This window comes from Trichoplusia ni, chromosome 22 (assembly GCF_003590095.1).
Source record: "Trichoplusia ni isolate ovarian cell line Hi5 chromosome 22, tn1, whole genome shotgun sequence".
NCBI classification, from domain to species: Eukaryota; Metazoa; Arthropoda; class Insecta; order Lepidoptera; family Noctuidae; genus Trichoplusia; species Trichoplusia ni.
In genome coordinates this window covers 1,566,497-1,586,098 of record NC_039499.1, presented here as the reverse complement: position 1 = coordinate 1,586,098, position 19,602 = coordinate 1,566,497, and the positions used below count along the sequence as shown (strand labels likewise).

Here is a 19,602-nt window from a genome sequence, read left to right as displayed (position 1 = left end):
TGGGTGTTGCTCACATAAATTCAAGTCACAAAGTACAGGGCGCAGAGCAAGTGCTAGATGTAACATACACTGCGAACTAGACGGCGAGAGCGGCCGCGGCCCAGCCCAGCTCCACCGCCTAGCATTTTGTTACACATAATCGGATTAGAGGCGAGTGTCGTCTGCCAGCGTATGCGCCTTGCACCCGCGCCCGCATATAAATACCACCCGACCCTTACTCAGGATTCAAACACGAACCCCGACTAGATACTGCACAAATAATGAGCTTACCATACCAAAGAAAAATACATCTGAAACCCCACTGGCGCTGCATGAAACATTACAAACAGTCGAGTTTGGCAACTCCATATTATACATTCTCCCATATGCATAAAAGTGTGAGCCGGCGACGAAGCCAAACTCAGCCTTCCATTACACGGATCACTTGGCTTACTCTCAGGTCGATAGCTAAAACCACTCCTTGAGCCATCTAAAATTACCCTTACCGATTTCTTGGTACATTATTAAAACATACCTACCTGTGTCATACAGCTAAAATTAAGACATCGAACAAAAAGATATTTAAAAAATTACAACAACGTGAAGAGAAAAAAATATTTAAAAAATGTGCGTAAAAACACTAAAATGCGCCACAATATACATAAAACAACAAGATATAGAAAAGTAGTCGTGCTCTTATCGTAATCATGCATAGCGTGACATCGCCCGTTAGCGCCGGCTAGCAACTATCTAGACTAGTAAGCTCAGTATGGTCTCAAGCGGCTACACTACGTGTGAGATATGCTTCCGGTGGTTCCCGGGAAAGATCTATTTATGCGCTATGTTCCGCACTGTTTCTGTTGGTGTCAATAAGCTGTGTGAACAGGGCATGAGCGGTACAATCGACAAAATATTTCTCTCCGGAATCACGTCGGGCAGACTGTGTATAAATGGAGTGCCTCACTTACCAAACTTCGGAAGATGGCAACTAAGGTGCTCCACCACAATTACCGCTTGCGTAACCCTGGGAAAAATATTTTTCTCCGTGAATCTAACGTGTAAGTATGTCTTATAACAGTGGTTGTTCTTATAATATAGGCAGGGGATAAGTCAATAATTACTCCGTGATATTGCTTTGGGGTGTGGCATCTTACATCTAACATGCTGATTTACTAGTACTCTGTGAGGAAGTTTTAGGAATGTTCTCTTTACACTATTTTATAGTGGATTTGTACTCTGGTGTCAGCTGGTACTCAACAAAACAAAAGTTATTGGACATATTCTACATACAAAAACTGTAAAATAAAAATTCTAGAACCGCTATTCGGTGCTATGGAACAGATATCTATAAAACTAATACACAATGTCTATATAGATACGCCTGCTTCTAACACACAATTGCAGCAATTGATAACTAATACTTCATGTTGCTCGTAATTATATACGATAGTTCGAGACAATAGTGAAGGTAAATAAGAAATAATTAAGTATAGTCTACAAGAAGTGAGTTATTATAATTGTCGTTTAATATTACCATTTTATGAGTTAAGAAGATACACCTGCAAAAGATTTATATGTTATTAATAAATACATTAGGTATAGACAGATCTAACTACTTACGCTAACATTTAAAAACAAAACACAATTTTTGTACACAGTTGCGCGCAGTCATTTGTTATCGAACATAAAAATAAAAAAAAGAAACAATTGAATTTAGAATAGACAAATACACGTAGAATTCGAATCGGATAAAAAAATGTAAATAAATAAAATAATATTATTTTTTTTTAGTTTCAAAATAAATAGTAAAATATATATATCTATATTGGCGATAGTAACAATGTGTTCGATTAGTTTATGTGTCGCGACTGCTTAGAGGTCTGTTATAAATAAATAGGTAAATCGGTCATAATCACAAAATGATTTACTCACTGCGAGATAGTGTGCTCTAGATTCATAACGTCGTTACATTGATAACAATATTATAATTAATGAGATACTATACTCATTAATTTTAAAAGCACCCTCAACATTATTTAGCGTGAAATCAGAGCTCAGCGATGATTGGTATATTTAGTTGTGGATATAATTGGTATTACAGAAAAGCATATTGTAAAGCAAACAATTATTGTAGAGTAACCGGCGCGGGTGCGGTGTCCGGCGCTGGAGGTCGCTCGCTCATTGAGCGCTCGCCAATTGAGATAATGGCCTCAAATGCAGATGATTACTGACCCATTCATTGGAAACTAGCCGCTAGTAGCTGACTGCGCTCGCGATTTATATCATTACGATACGGCAGGACTTCTATTAAATTAAGTTAACGTTAACCACGCGTGCCGCCGCGATGAAATGTGTGTTTACCTGCGAAACTAATATATTGTAAATGCACGCGATTAACGGATAGCGGTTGAATTATGGCGCTGTAACGCTTTGGAGGCTACGCGGAAATATAAATGGAATATTGTGAAGGTACTGATAATTTGATTTTGCTCGGCGCGATGCGTTTGCAGACTTGCGGCTTACCGACGCTTTATTACTAATTGAGAATCGCTTTACGCGTTATGTTATTACGTCACGAACAGCGCTGCGAAACGATTAATTTATGTTAGAGGAATTTAAATAAGATGAGTAAAGTAAGACAATTCGAGTACACCTGACAGGACTTGCTGAAGTAATAATAAACAAGAACGTGGTTTGTCTTATTTACAGCCGTTCTGGTTGTTAATTACTGCCTATGACATAATTTTATTATTACGAGTGCGCAATAAAATTCAATGTACCATTAAGTGTGCGCGTGGCCCAATGATTTACACAGTAACTTTCGTCGTAACCGAGATTTACGGTGACACACAACCGGCTATTTTTGAAACAGTTCGACTCTCTTCACACTTTAATTATAGACGTACAATATAACCAACTAATAATATTTTAGCTTTGTGGTTTCGCCTTGAAAATAATACTGCTCCAGTTTATGAGTGGAGGAATTCACGTTACGTCTTCTAAACGTTCGAAATTCGAATGGTAATGGAGAGGCATAAAAATGTTTTGCGAAGTTCGTATTTCAAACTTTTAGAATAGATTATGATTGACGGGAAGCGAAGCTGAACGTGAAACTGTCATAATATTATTAGTTTCTTTTTAAATAATGAACTAAAAACTTTTTTGCTAATTTTCCTAGGAAGCCTATATCGTATATTAAACCTAGTTAAAAGCTAAGTGTTACACGATATTTTTGATTTCCAATTATTTACATTTCAAAGCACGCGTATTGTTTTCAGATTACTACTAAAATAAATATACCATTGTAAGGAAACTTCTTCGGGAAACAAAAGCGCAAAGACAACATAGTCACATACATGTTTTAGCTTTTTATTGTAGTTCTTATGAAGTTTTACTTTAAGAATTCTATTTATTTGTCCAAACAACAGTACAGTGCTTCTTAATATAGTAGCCGCCAATGTATATAATATTGTGCTTGTGACATAACGTAACATGTAGGCTTTTGAAACTTTGGATGAAATTATTAAGAGTCTAAGTTCAATTAGAGGTACAAAATTACATAGCACGGAAAATGTATCTTGCGCTTTTTGATTTGAAGGTCAGCATATTGAGATTATAATTCCTCCGAGTGCATGTTTATAACTATTTCTGTTAAAATTAAGCTTTGAGGTTTTGAAAAATTTACCTAGTAGGTACTTGAAACGTTAGGGTACGCAAACCTATAAGCTAAGCTATAGCACTGGAGTCATTATTGTTTTAGAAGGACCCGAAAAAGGGCATTCTTGAAATAAAAACTTTTTTCCATTCTCCAATTTTTGTTTTTTAGGCCCAAATGTTTTTCGTTGTCCGACAGTGAAGTGTGTACATAAATTAAATCAAAATTATTTCTAATTCAATCAACCAAATACACCCTATTCATAATTTCATAGATAACAAAATTATATAGTCTCTAATCTCAACTAAATATACGTCTTGCTTTGTAAGATATATGTAAGATAAATGCATATCTGGAACAAGCAGAGCAATTCGGAGTCAGTCGACTGCGATAAGCCATGTCTATCGATCACTGCGTTGTACCCACTAATGTAACTAATCACACACAACATTGCTGCCACTTACAACATCACGGCCATTTAATGTGACCGAAAATTAAAATAAACTGCAGAATTATTGTAATTGAAAACTCAGGTATTATACTGGCCGCATGATACTATGAATTACATTTAGAAAAGTAAAAAATAAAAAGTTTGCAAGTCAATGTGCAGAGCCAGAAAAATGTATTCTTTTTTCAAAATTTTAAATCTATTTTCTATTCTTCCATGCTAATCTGGCCAGTAACATTTTTATTTATGCATAATTTAAATTTAAATTGAGTAATAAAAAGCAGAAATCATTATGTTTTCTAACCACAATTACCATTGTAATAAAAATCCGTTTGCTAACCTCCATTAGATCGATGTCAGCGTCTATTTTTATAAAACATTTATCACGAAGCATCAATAAAAATTAATCCTATAAAATAGTTAGATTGGCACGAAACAGAGTCGTAGAAATGTCAGCGAGGAGTGAATGGACTCAAGTTTTTGTTTATTTATTTCTGCATACGTCCGCATGCATGTGCCAACAAAGCAAAGAGATCAGAAAAGACTTAAAACAATGAAGTCATTAGTCGATGCTATTTCCAGCAAATAATGTTGGTAATAACTTCTTCGAAAATGTAATTGCGTTTCTCGTGTATTTCTCTTATCTTCGAACAGATCGACGTTAAACAGTTATCGTAAACCAAACTGTGGTTTAACGAAAATATTCTCAACTTGCATAACATGTGCAACTATGTTATGAAACTATGTGCATAAACACATTTTAACTCAAGTCTTCGTAATGTCTCAATCAATCACTTTAATATTGCATCTAACCGCCTTTTTATGGGCATTCAAATTAACATGCCATAAATATAGTTTCTAGTAAGACGATTGGCAATACTTTCGCGGTAGAGCTGTACCTATTTGTAGCGTTGAGCGAAAAGGTGGCATGACGTTCATGGAACCCATTGACATCGTTAATAAACATTAGTTATGTAATGAAGTTCAATGACGCGACACTGACGTAGGGTATCGGTTTCTATGTGGATTACCGGCCTATCGCCTCAGCCGTGCAAAACGTGAACGCAGCGCAAAGGTCGAATGCAATCGTCTCACAGACCAACGTAACAGTTAGCTGTCACTCGCCACTCACGGCTCAAACAACTATGTATTCCTATACGAGACTACGTTTGTCACATGTCTGCGCTCGTAATCCACCTCATTTATTAGCCTAGACGGTCGTCAAGTGTTCGAATCCGATTACAGTTGCAGTACGCTGTGAATATTAGTGTCAGTTTCATGAGGCGACTGGCATAAACATCGTACTATCAGAATTCGTGGTTGTTCTTGCTGATATACTGTAAAAATTTCGTCCTGGATTCATTCATTCAGAAATTTTATTAAACGCGTCACCTATTCAAAGAACTTTGTAAAACAGAAAAAGTTAAAGGCTTTATACCACGCATATTAAACTATGAAGGGCAAGGTCACACCAAAATTGGAATTTATAAGTACTTAGCTAATTTTGGAGGCTACCTCCAAAAATATGAGCTCACTGGCGCGTATCTAACAAGATCAAATACCGCACGAAAAAATACACCAAGGTAACAAAGTTATATTCACAGCTACTGACCTACCTCACTACTTAAATGAATGAGTAAGGCTTCATAAAACCTTACTGGTTGATAATGTAACGCTAAATTCGGTCGATGCCCGTTCAACAAATACGAAACAAGTTCGTTTAGCATTCCACTATGCTCTTTCCTTGACATTATGTGAAAACAGAACAACAAACAAACAAGATGAGGAAATGCGAACTTCAAGATTTATAGTTTCATGAATGTCCTCAACTTGTGTAAATCAATCTATGCTTTCATCCTCCTTGTTAATGATAGGTAGGTCTTCCCAACGGTTGTTGACACCGGACAGCATGGCTAGATATTCGGTCCGGTCAATAACGACACGGCCAGGTATGAAGTCCCTGATATGAGTCCACAAACACACTTAAAGTAACAAAGTCACGACATTTAATCCCTTTCCCGGTATGTTATCGCACTCGACTACGGAGTACCCTTGCCTAAGCTAATATTTGCATTTCCTTGTAAATAGCAAGTGACTATGTTTTGACGCCTACACGGTACACACAGCTTGCACAGTTGTGTGTGAACACCTTAGGGTTAAAAGCCATTTGGTATAATCAGAAGTCAATATAGTCACTTATTAATAATGTTGATCTAGAAACTAGAATACCTATCTATCTTATAAACTGAATAATCAATTCGGTCCGTATGTTTATAGGTAAGTCAATTAAACGAAATTGAATTGTAATAATGTTTAACAACATCAAAAACAGTAACCTCACTCCCACAACTCTGAAAAAATATACTGCCTGGTGTTTCAAGAGCATTGCATTTTATTGTTTCACATGAAACACTCGGCAGTCCCGAAATATATTTGATTCCATAAGCGAATTCCAACAAATTAATTGTAGGTAAACAAAAACAGTAAAACGAAGCCCAATAACGTTAATCCGCTGCCAAACAATGACATTCTGTTCGAAATGTTATTTATTTAAAGCTGGCTGATCAAAAAAAGGTCCTTCAAATGTGGAGTTTTATAATCAGGCTGTAAAGATTAAAACTCGTACAGGGAGGATTCGATTTTAAAACAATAACTTTAAAAATTTATCATTCGAACCCATTTTACACAGACAAAGCACTGGCCACGTATAATTTATACACTCAAATTTAAAAGCCAAACACGACCACGCAACAGCAGTGCGTAAGTAGTAAATTAACAACAAACAAACCGCCGCTAATAGGTTTATGAGATTCATGTTAAATCACGTCAAATGCAGAGTGAACTTGTTTATTTTCCTGCATTCGTCGACTTATCGTGTCAAAGAGATGAGTCTTGGCCCCCATCCAAACACTTTCACTCAAATCATGTGGCCATTGCACAAAACTGAAACACCTATATTTTTGTAGGCAACGCTATCGCACTTCTTCTTCGAATGACATTCTTGACCGCGAGTTAATAATTATTTTATTTACTTTTTATTTTGAGTGAAGTATTAACAGGCAAAAATTTAGTTTTTAAAACAAAGCGTTGCATTTCTGTCAACGCAGTCACGATTTTATTTAAAGAGATTTTGCAGCAACAAATCGTTTGAATATCTCAAGTTTAACAGAAATAGAGAAAATTGTGTGGATGGGACGTGGCGGACATCCATTAGGCACCCTCGAAGTGCACGGAAAGGGCCATTTATTGCGGACGAACGTCTCGGAGCAGCTCCACCTGAAACACTACCTTTAGTTAACTAACTTGCAAACTTACAACCTGTATCTATTGAGTACCTACTCGTGTTTTACTCGACAACGTCCAGAGCAAATTAAAGCTTGTAACTTTAACAGCATTTGTATAAAATTACGAGTGAAAATTGGCGTGAAATCAGGGAAAACAATTACTCATTTATTGGGACTCCAAATTCGAATTATTTACAAATTAAACTATGCATAATTGTACTGAATCTGTTTGGACGGATTATGTCCTTAAGCGGGGATACATTCTTTAAAGCAATAAATTTCGTAACGTGAGTGCTGCAGTTTATCGAAGGCTGTGTCTTAATATAGAATATATGGGCAGTCGCTTTCAACGCATCCATCATAGTTGATAACAGTAGGCGGAAGTTAAGTAGTTTTTAACTTTATAAAGCTTAATAAAATGTTCAAAGTGAAGTGCTGGTGAGTTTGGAGCGGTGATATTAATTTTATGATTTGAAACTTGTTTACATGTTAGGGAACAAATGACAACTAGCTATAGTTATGACTTTTAAATATACTGGGAAAAGAAGAGCTAAAGGTAAGTTATAAAAACGAAATACTTTTAGGAAACAATGTTGCTATTAAGACCAATTCTATACCTCCAACTGACCAAAAACCAAGAACAACACATGGTTCCAAATCTAAACCAAATACTGCTCAAAATGCCATTAACAGAGCCTCCCTTATGGATAAAGAAAAAAGTTAATAATATATTAATAAAGAACAAGTTAAATGTACTGAAAATTATGAAGCATACAGGCAGTAACATCAACTGCAAGCGACCCACACCAGCACACGTCGTAGCGTAATATAACAGAAATCAACTGATCATTTCGCATCATATTAAATATCAACGATGAATAAAGTATAAAAGGTTTTGTTTGAACGCCGTTAATAAATACATTGATTGAGGGAGAGTCGGTAATGTATGAAGGTAGAGTTAAACTAAGAGTCATTTGATAAAGAAGAAGCAACGTTTGATATAGAAGATACTTCTTGTAATGTTTGGAATAGGAAATGACAAAATGCTTTGATCATCCTGGAATAGTGAATATTTAGAAGAACTCTACAATACATTTTTTTGCATATAATTTTCCAAAAAAAAAACCAGCAAAAATCGCATTCAGTTGATAGTCGGGTTTTGCGAGTCGATGCGCTCGACCGCCTTTCTTCCACGCTTTTCCTTCTTTACCCTTTCTATTAGGTATCAAGAACATGGTTTCCCATGTCACAGTGTCATGTGTATGTACAAAAACTACCAAACTTCGCTACTCTGAGCTATACTGAGTATTTGTCAATAGGAAGAATAATTAAAACTATTTTCCGTATTCTCCAAGAACAACTCTCAAACTTATCTTGACAAAAAACCAAAAAACTCAAAGAAAATGTAGAGCTACCCTCAAAATTTCTCTCTCAATCCACTCTTCAGATATAGGATGCATGTACATACATAGCGTTAAGTAAGAAGAGCTTATCGGAATGCCCGAGGTAATTACTTTCGCCCGCACCGAACTTAATGAAGGTTTAATTAAATATTGCGTGACAGTGAACACGATGATTAACTGATGACGTCCAATTAAGCATGGATGTGATCTACCCGTATGTATATGTATGTACGTGCATGTGTGAAGGCTATTACCGGTGCTCTTTGGTGGAAAGTGATTTTGCTATGATAGATCTTAAAATATCGTGTTAGAAAGTTTTAGTTCAAGTAAGCCCAAGTTTAGAAGAATAAAATATATATTCAAACTAAACGTATTCATATAATGACTATCAATCTAATAAAATACTAACTCCCGAACCAATATCCGATAAAAGAAAATCTCTTTATCCTTTAACTTTAGTAAATCAACATATTTCCCAGAAGAATTCGCCACAAAAATCTATTCACAACCGCTACGCAAAAATACTCGAATATTTGACTTTTCTAGGAAAAAAAAATCAAAGGCGTCAGTCAACCTATATCACGACGAAATCCGGATAACAACACAAACGGGGGTCGTAAATAAAATATCAATGTAACTAGTACCTGACAAGATGACGTGTCCGACTTATTAGAGATGCCTCTTCATATTAAGTCAGAAATCGTAACACACTTGACAATAATCTCCAATACAATCCAATAACAACTACGTGATCGCCCTTCTCTTTACATCCCTAACAACATGAACGTCGCTACATATTTCGGCGTCGACATAATATACGTTCATCTTTATTCCGCGCTACAATAAGTCAGTTGGTGAAGTTAATAAAATACCGCTTAGCATTCTTTATTTGCAGAACTAGGGCTAAATAAAACGGGACATGGATGTGTGTGATTTCCTCCGTCTCTGATCCGAATAATAAAATGCTTGAGCCGCGCTTTCATGACGGGAATAATCTTTTGCGAAAATATGAGATGGTCGTAAAATCAATGTTTTAAAAGACGTAGGTACCTATTACAAGAATGTGTTTTGCAGTCATAACGTTCCTGTATATGTTTATTTCAACGTAAACTAATTAGGAGTTCACAATAATAAGTTATCCGCGCGTTATTCCCTAGTACATATTTATGTTAACAAAAAGTTTACAAGCAAACTCGGACACCTGGCTATTTACTAGAAGTTTTATTCGTTTACTCAAATCGATTGAGCATAAAGTCTTGTAACGAATGAGTTTAGCTTTTGTTTGAACAGAAAAAAAGGTAAACGTCACTCATTTCAAAAATGGAACAGAAATATACGCGGGAATAAAATGTTTTACAATAGTTTTATTTTTAAATGGCGTTATCACATATTCAATTAGATTCGTATCTAATATAAACATCGATATACAGGGACAAGATGAGCGACGTCAATTATGTCTAATAATATCTTATTTATGCGTTCCACCTACATTATCTAATTAAATGTGTGAACTTTGATATAATTCAAGTACTGGCTGGCAATAACAGATTAAAACGAACGGTCGTTCTAATATAGTTCCGTAGTTACTCTAACAATTATTAAATAAGGATTAAATTGGTTCATTTTTTTTTATAAAGCCCCAGTACCTAACACTTTTTTTGAAAAATAAAAATATTATGCAAACGGTGAGACCTAACTTTTTATTCACAAAACAATCTTTTCTTAGGTCGGAAACAAATATTTATGATGCGAAGTCAACAGTATTTTAATTTTTTATACAAACCTGAGGTATTAATATTATATAAGACTAACGCTAAGAGAAATTTAATAAAAATCTTACTAAAATGACATTGTTCAAGACTAAGGAAGTAGAATTAATTTCCGTATTGTTATTCTATGAGCTTCAAAAGCAAGACACAATTTGCTGATGTGTGAGCAAGACGGCACTACGTGCAATATAGAGCGCTATCTCACTTCAACATTGGTACGAGCCCTGATTTCATAGTACGGGCAATGTAATCTTATCTTCGAGCTCATTCATTACCGTTTTCATTATGAAAATGAAGTTTATAGAAAATGCAACTCTGCACCGAGGTTATAAAAATGATTAAGTGTTATGCGCTGGGATTAATTTATCCTTGTGAGTGACATTTGCCTTCATATCCGCGTTAATATAGTTACCTATGTAGGTATTCAGTGTAGGTATGTTATCAAACTTGACTGCACGGATAGCCGAGAGGTATAGGTCACCACCCCTAACCTATTGTGCGCGATGTGTTATGGGTTCGATCCCCGCGTAGGACAAGTATTTATTTGATGTCTTTACGCATGTGACTCGAGTGACTTAATTCGGGAGTCATTTTAATACAAAGAAAAATGGTAGATTAAATGAAATATTAACTTTTCTTGACTTAATAAATAACAACAGAGACTATAGTTGTTACATTTCCATTCTTGCGTTTTTTTCTTATGTTAGATATCTTGTAGTATTTTATATTTATGGGAAAGAAGACATGGATACCATATTTTTTATTAATACGAATTCATTTTTGCGCCTTAGTTAAAAGTGTAGATACACAGTCTTCACATGGTGATATTCTAGATACTATTTATGATAAGCACCTACGCACGCAACACAAGTGAAATATTATCAGGAAACTTATCAAAATCTCTGTTTTTATCTAAGAATAAAAACACGTTTTTTACGCATTGCAACACTCATGACCAACACTTGTGAAATCCGTGTCTGTATCACACTGATTTAAGATGATATTAAAACATTAACGAACTTACATTTTGTGTGTTTACCCATTAATTCTTTTATATTTTAATACACATTGCGAGATAACTAACGGCAATGATTACGCACTAAACTAATATAAGTCAGATCATAATACATTATGAATCTGCATCTTAAAACTACTCGCTTCAGTAATTATCCCCCGGAAACACGATTCTCGTATTTTGAGCGGTTCGAAACGAAAAATTAAAAAAAGAAATTTCTATTTGTTGGCCGTTGAACAAATATCACACCGTGACTAAATTTCGAAAAAAATAGTCGTAGCTTTTAGCCTCCGTTTCACGCCGACGTCAATTAGCATGTCGTTTGAAGACACGCAGCTCCGTCGTTTAACAAGTTACGTGTGGACTTACGAAAGGAAAACTTGAGAATTCGAATTATGCCATGTTACTAGAGCTTTAAGTCCGTTATCGTGAGTTGGAATTGTGAAATGTGGCATTTTGTAGCCGGTGACAGCGGCTCGGTAGCATGAAGTCGTGTGCGCGACAGATGAGTAATGACAACAACGCAGAGGCGTGCGTCGTCCCGAGCGCTCCCAGATGTGCGTCTGGGTGCACGGATTGCACGAGTTATGCAAGCCGCGGAGAAATACTCCTTGTTGGTAATACGAACGAGAATACCGAGCCGGATTGCCGAGCTCCTCGAGAAAATTAGAAACATTCGAAGCCGGCTACATAAATACGAAACACATTCGCACATATCAAAGACTAAAGTAATTCAGATCGCTCTAAACAATTACAATAAGATTTATATAAACTATTTAATCACACTTTATGACACTATTTAAATGTGCGCAAGAATTAACGAATGAAATTTTGGCAACTAGTGAATAATTTTTATAAAATCTTACCCAAACAATATTTCGCTAAACAAATATGTTTCAAGACGAAAAACAAAAATTTAATAAAACGAAATAGATACGACGGAATATTAATGAATTGGACCAATTTTTTATTTCGGTCAATCAGTTTTCGACAAAAATAAAGAAAACAGATAGGCAGAGTCACGTGCGCGCACGCTGCTTCTAAACTATGAATACGGAATCATAAAGTTATTTAGACGTCACGGAAAAGATAAAACTCACTTCAATCTCGGAGTATTTACAATAAAAATAGTTATCTATCACCGGGCACGCATCTCACTCGGATGTTCCCCAGTATTCTTGTTTACACTTCAATCAGTCAACGCGACAATATAACAACAACTTTATTATTATGCGTCGAAAAAGCTGCGCCAACGCATTTAGATAACTTTCTCGCCATAAAACAAAAACAAAACAGATAAATCTTCAAGATTCCGATTAGTTAAACACAACAACAATGACGCATACTAATTCAAGCAAATAAACCTTAGCCCTGTCGTACATCACTCGCTAAAAGCTGGTCGCTAGTCAATGATTTATTATTTTTTTCTGTACTGATTTATGTTTAGTAAAGAAGTGTTCGCACGCGCACTGCCATGTCTATTTGCGGCCAGGCCGAAATAACTGGCAAAACGAAATGTGTATCCGGTCCCTAGTCGACTCCCAAACTGCTGTTTGCTCGCATACATCCACCGTGCGCTTTCAAATAGGGATTATACCACGATTTGCGGTAATGTGGTCGACTGTTCAAATGTGCCGATTTTTCCTCCCTGGCCACTTGCTAAATCTTTTCCCTGTCAGATCACTCGGCAGGCGAATAGTAAGGAGTAATGTTCGCATCTAGCTAATGCAGCCCGAATGCGCTTTGAAGCTTTGATGAGCACCTGCGGCTTTCAATAACCCACATTGATTTAGCATCGCTGCAGTTACTATTTTAAGTTCGTAAATAATAAACGTACATTCGCCTGTTCGGATGGGTACTTTAAAGTAATTTATAGCAAAGCAACAAATTGGTCTAGTGAAACTAATTCAGATGAATGCGCGAAAAATAAATAATATCCCTTTGCCGGTTTACTACAGCAGTATAAATGAAAATTTAACGTTAAATTGTATTGTTTTTTTGCTCTGGATTGTATGACAGCCGGTTCACTAGCTTCTGAAACGGTGAAGCACCTGTTGAAATTTTTTAGGGCAGCCAAACGCACCTACTCAGTGTCGTATTACACTAACGAAGTCGTCTAAAAGATCTCAATATCGTTTGAGTGGAGACACTTGTTCGCAGCTCAATCCGTTGTAACAAGATGCTCTCTCGATAAATACGGTGCACAGTCGAAACGGAGCTTATTAGCGAAGCCGATTTCAGGCGAAGGAACGTTTGTTTGTTACACAAAGTTTGTACCTGATCAGTCCCAAGTTCGCGAGTCGGCAACGTCGTCGCAAACCTCCCTCAAAGTGGAAATTAAATAAGGACAATCCGTTCGTTCTGCATCAGAGACTTGGCTGATGCATAATTCAACGTATGCAAAATCTCTGGATTAATAATAGATGACGACGAAGGTGAATTCCTCGCAATCGACTAAGGAATTGAGTTGCGACCCTTTCAGTGTGTGAGCGGGTTCGGGGGCTTTTGTCTTTTGCGGAAATTGAATGATAATTTCCATCGTTTAAAAGGATTGTTTGAGTTTGTCTATGCAAAGCTACGTCTTACTAAAATCGTACGATTCAATTCATAATACTATGATCTTTATCGATGGACTGTAGCTGGATAAATATCACACCACACATTTAAATTATACGCCGTTTGAAATGAAAATAGAACAGGTTTCGACATGGATAGATGGGACGACCATAACGTTGTCATTTGTTGCATTTTAGAAATTCCAACAAGTTCAAACGCAACGACCCATTATCTCTAAGACTGCTTATGTATAAACATGCAGAGTAATTTATCTTGACTTGTACGTACGTCGAAATAAATCTGTAAGTCGCAATGTTAGATACTAACATTAATCTTAGAACTGTGTACCGTTACCGAAATTAACATTTCCAATCAGCTAGTACATTGAATCCGTGAAGCATGCTCATAAAAGAGTCAAAGGGAACTGTTTAACAAAACCGTTCAGTAAAAGTAAAGACGCAGTGCGCACGAGCACGATTGAGGCAAACAATTGACGTTGATAATAGCCGTAACGAGTCCGGCGTCGATCCCGTTTGCATCTGTATTGTGTTGGGGGCAACGAGCACGCAACGACCTCAGCCATCAACCGTTTACACCTAAACTTCAAACAATAAGACTTCAAACTCCAAGTAAACTCGTGCGTCGATATCCTAAATTCTCTTTTTGATTTTCGCTTCAATAATCGTATGATTGCTCACAATGGCTCTCGTAATGTAACGTTCTGACGCAAAGAGTTCATGAATGATGAATGACTTCGATTTTTATGAAAGGCAACGTTAATAGTTTCAAGTTTCAATGGTTTCTGTGTTCTTCAGAAGTTCAAGTGAAGTTAGCCGCGCCTAAATTACTGTTTGGGGAATAACGTGGAGTTTAATGTCAATATTTGAATATCTACGGCTGAATACCGACGGATTTAGGGCTTTTTGTGGAATATCACGATATGGATTTCGTTTTTAACTTTGGAACTTACACGAAACTAGTTCAACAATTTTGACTGGCTGTATAAATATTTATCCCTTGTAAATATAACTTCATTTGTTTCTTTTTAACAGAATGTTATAGCGCCTTTTAACTTGCCTATTAGCAGAAAAGGGAACAAAACTAATTCTAAATAAATATAGGTGTGTTAAATAGATAAATATTAGAGCTGATAAGGTCAACACCGTGTTTTATTATTCATTTGGAAGCCAAGTCATTTAAGTATTATTTTTATGTAGTCTACCTGTCTATAAAAACTCAAAAGTTTTAAACAACGTCCTACTTACAGCCTATATGCCTTCAGACAGTTAATAAGTTGACAGAGCTAAAGTAAACACGTTGGTTTAAGATGCAATTACAGCAGAATACCTGTTTTAATTAGTTAAGACTGTGTACATTTCGCGGTACCATGTTAATTATCATTCAGTCACAATACAAAACCTTTTGTTTGAAAACTAAACACCTTCTCGACTTAACTATTAAGACGGATAATGAGTTCAGTTATACGTTTCGCTAAAATAATCTATCCTCGTTCTAGTTAATATTAAGTCTAGTTTTAGTTAGACCCGCCTTTTTAACGAAGTGACTTTGCTAAGAACTTATTTTATGGCAATCTTTAAAAAAAATCTCTCCTGCATTAAGGAATTTAATATTTGGGACGCGGGACGTTTCACAAACCTTCAACTTATATGCACAAAGATGCCCAGACTCAAAATAAGCATTATTAACACAACACACAAAGGCTTGTCCTACGCGGGGATCGAACCTGCGACACGTCGCGCTCAGTGAGTTTGGCGTGTTGAGGTGAGCTCAACCAGTCGGCTATCTTGTACAGTCAAATCTCCTATTCTACTATCGTTAAAGATCATTAAAAACACTCAAGTGTTTGAAAATTACAATTCGATGTTTCGATAAATCACGTGACTTTGACCCGTACATCTCTACATGTTCAAGCGATTTCTATCAACGCTAAATGATGGTCGAAATGTAAGCTGGCTTGGCAGGCTGAGTCTATAACATCTCAACGAGTAATGAGAGGGTCCACTAAACGAAACAAACAGATGACAATCACCGAAAGAAAGTTCAAACGAACATTAAAATAACATTAGCGTAACATTCCCACCAACGATTTAAAAAAAAACTAGTTATTGTATTATTTTTCACATCAAGTATCAAGATAAACCGAAATAGTGAAGAGTAATCTCGATAAAAGACACAAAAAGCATAGCAATCACGTACAGAGTTTAGCTATCGAGAGCCGGGTTGCGAAATTGATTAACAGTTTGTATGTCATAGCAACAAGTTGTGTGGGTCTCTCCGATATTCCGCTTGTAAGAGCTAAGATGTGTTTACTGTTCTCCCATTCATGTCTACAGTACCGTTGCCATTCACTGATTTATCATTTAATAAAATGTTAAGTGATTTCCTTGCAAAGGCTTTGAGCGTAAAATTGCATGTTAAGTTATTTGTTAGGCTGTTTAGAAATTTTACAGGCCTATAAATGTATAGAACAAAATACTGGCCATTATTGTTCCTCATCCATTTACAACAACAATTTGAATAGAACATAAAAATAATTAGCAAGTCTTTCATTGACACAGAAATTACGGATACAGTTTACGGCATTTATTGTGTAAATTATATTAGAAAAAAAATAATTTAAATTTTAAAAGATGTGAAGTAATTTTGTTTCTTATAAAATCTTCTATGGCATTAATGCCTAGAGATCAGAATATCTCATAGAATTCATATTATAACTAGGCAGATGGCTATCGAGTGAGACCTTGTACAGATATAGATTCTACAGATATATTGTGTCATGAACCTATTTGCGAACCTCTAAGTGAAGTTTATCGGCTCGTATTTGTGCAATAACTGTGTCCCTGTCAACCTTATCAACAGCCGTGATTGATTTCTGCTAAGAAAGATTCGGACAGCTCAATAATTGAACACCAAGATACCTGTATTGAGATTAAGGAGCAGGGCGCTCCATTCGCTATCTATATATTCATACCGTGATAACACTCGCCATGTCGTGATACAAATATCAAAAATTATCTTATCGCGGTAACTCCGGTAAGGTGCAAACATCTTAAACAAACAACGTCATTTCAGTTCAAACTCAAATAAAGAAAAAAAAATTCTACGCAGGACGTTAACCGGCTACGTGTTGGTTTAGAATAAATTTGGCTCGGAACCGGAAAGAAAAACTAGTCTCGATATAACGAGAATAGTTAGGAAAAATTTGGCAGTAAATTACTATCACGTGAAAGAGATCACGAGACTATCAAAAAAAGATTTTAAAAGCTGTTTCGTGAGTGATATTATAGTCTCACATGGCTGGCTGTTTGTCTGTTTCAGCATCACAGCTCAGACCGACTTGATTGCGTTCTCAATTTTGACAGTTCCCGGAATGGGAGCGTTCACCGATGATAGATCAGCTTGTATCTCGAGTGTTTTGCCTGTATCGCTGATGCAGCGCCCTAAATGTTTCCAGAGAAGAACGAAGTTGGCATAGATATAGCGAGGATCAAAGTGCGGCGTGGGCGCACGACCCAATACCGCGGGCGGCAAATCACTCGCGCACGCGCACCGGACCTTTTGCGTGTTGCATCGCGCAATTAATTTGTTTGTACGCGCTATAGAATTGATGGACTTCATTACACTCACAGTAAATAGGACACACAAATTAACATACGTAAATTTAAATAATGAATTATTAAAATTTATGACTATTATCACATTAATACTCAACATGAGATGAACCGAATTCAGAATTTTGATTGATGCTGCTCTAATTGCGTTAAAGGATTGGAATAAAACAATAAATGCTATTTCGATATGTATTTCAAACAGATCACATTAAATAATCATATACAAAGTATTACTTAAAGCCAATTGTTGTCCTATCTCACTAAGTATGAATAGACTAGAGTTGACTTGACGGAAACGCGCCGGTACCGAGCTTTACGTACTTGAGATTGAGGTTATGTTGTGATAACTGTTTGGAGCAAAAGCCGGCTATAAAACTCTATATGAAATTTGTTACTTAAAGTCGAAGAAATAAGAACCAAAATAGCTCGCAAGCCTGAGGGGTGGAGAGGTCGCAGCGACGATAAAACCTGCGCGCGCAGCCGGCATGGCCGCCGTCGCACACCTGACTGCCAATACAACCCGATAACATAACTGAATTACAGCATATTACACAAGCTTTCAACGCCTCAAATGCAATCAGGATGCATCTAACACCGATACCATCACGTGCACCACTTCTGCACACCGACAACGACAACTTTGAAACACGTTAAGTAATCAGCTGATTATCAAACTTTTACCGGTGTTTATGTATCCGACACCGTACTTCGTCACTGAAAACGATCCGCGTTTCTCATTTCACGGCCATAGGAGGCGGTCTTCCGCGACCTAAGCGGACGGTCAGCCGTCGCCAGCCAGTGCATCGGATGCACTTCCGTGAAAGGCTCGGGCGAAGCGCGGCCGGGGACCCACGAGCGTACCTGGACTAGTCTGCCAGCTGAGGCCTCCGACGAACATCTTCCTGCAAGATAAACAATACCAATCAGACACTGAAAAGAGCGCGACGAGCCGGCTTCTCGGGTGTCGGAACGTACCCCGGGTCGTTGGGCACCTCAGCGGGGCTTCTGGCCACATCCTGATTCTGGGTTTCCATGGGCTCTGAGGCCGGCGGCGCGGGGCGGGCCGGGCGGCGCACTACGACTACGAGCGAGCGACGACGCGGCGGGGACGGCTCCCGGAGTCGCTCGGCTGCACTACCGACTACCGGCACGAGACTGGCGCGCCGCGGCGCACCCCTCCACGCAGCGCCCGCCCCCGCCCGGCCCGCGTCCCGCGCCGCTCGCGCCGCCGCCGCATCGATTCATTCACTCCGTACACAATTATTCATACGGTGTGCACGACGGACGCGAGCAGCGCGCCGGCACCACCACGTGAGCGCGCAGCACGTGCTCGCGACCGCCGCCCGCGCCCCGCGCGCTCCCCGCCCGCGCCCCCAGCACGCCCACGAGGCGCCTACACGCACCACCACCCCCATACACCCAACTCGCTAACTTTACACAAACTAATATTAATAATTAACTTTCTCAAACGAAACTTTTACAAAATACTTCATCTTGTTTTCGGTGTCAATAACCGATTATTCAATATTAACACAGGAATAAGCATCTTATTATGATGAACATGTTTTTCATGATGACTCTGTCTACTACGACATTAATGTTGCATCAGAATTACGTACGATAACATCAGACGCGCGAACACCGATCGTGTCGTAGCGGTGAGAAACCTCGATAGCTGACGTCACCGAGTGGCTTGTCAGGCGCTCGTAGCAGCGCGCTACGCATGTTGCTACGATCGCAGATTTTACAATCTTTTTGATGATTTTGCAATATGTTGCGAGACTATGCTACTTAGTTTCTCAATAATTGAATACAAAATAATTACATGAAAAATACATTTTGACGTCTCAGTACAAAAAAA

The 19,602-nt window shown here is 37.6% G+C and overlaps 1 protein-coding gene across 4 annotated transcripts in view; it reads right to left on the bottom strand.

Annotated features, from left to right (window-relative positions):
• Positions 1-18,937, bottom strand: part of LOC113504618 (RNA-binding protein Musashi homolog Rbp6) — a 453,082-nt gene extending 434,145 nt beyond the window's left edge. For 2 of the 4 annotated variants that reach the window (XM_026887011.1, XM_026887012.1), the window contains exons 1-2: positions 18,717-18,937; positions 18,603-18,643 (exon numbers count right to left, since the gene is read on the bottom strand). In XM_026887011.1, coding sequence (XP_026742812.1) covers positions 18,603-18,643; positions 18,717-18,775 — 100 coding nt within the window. In that variant the 5' untranslated portion in view covers positions 18,776-18,937. The remainder of the gene's footprint in view (positions 1-18,602; positions 18,644-18,716) is intronic. The other 2 variants (XM_026887013.1, XM_026887014.1) reach the window with 2 other exon arrangements.
• Positions 18,938-19,602: the final 665 nt, after the last annotated feature.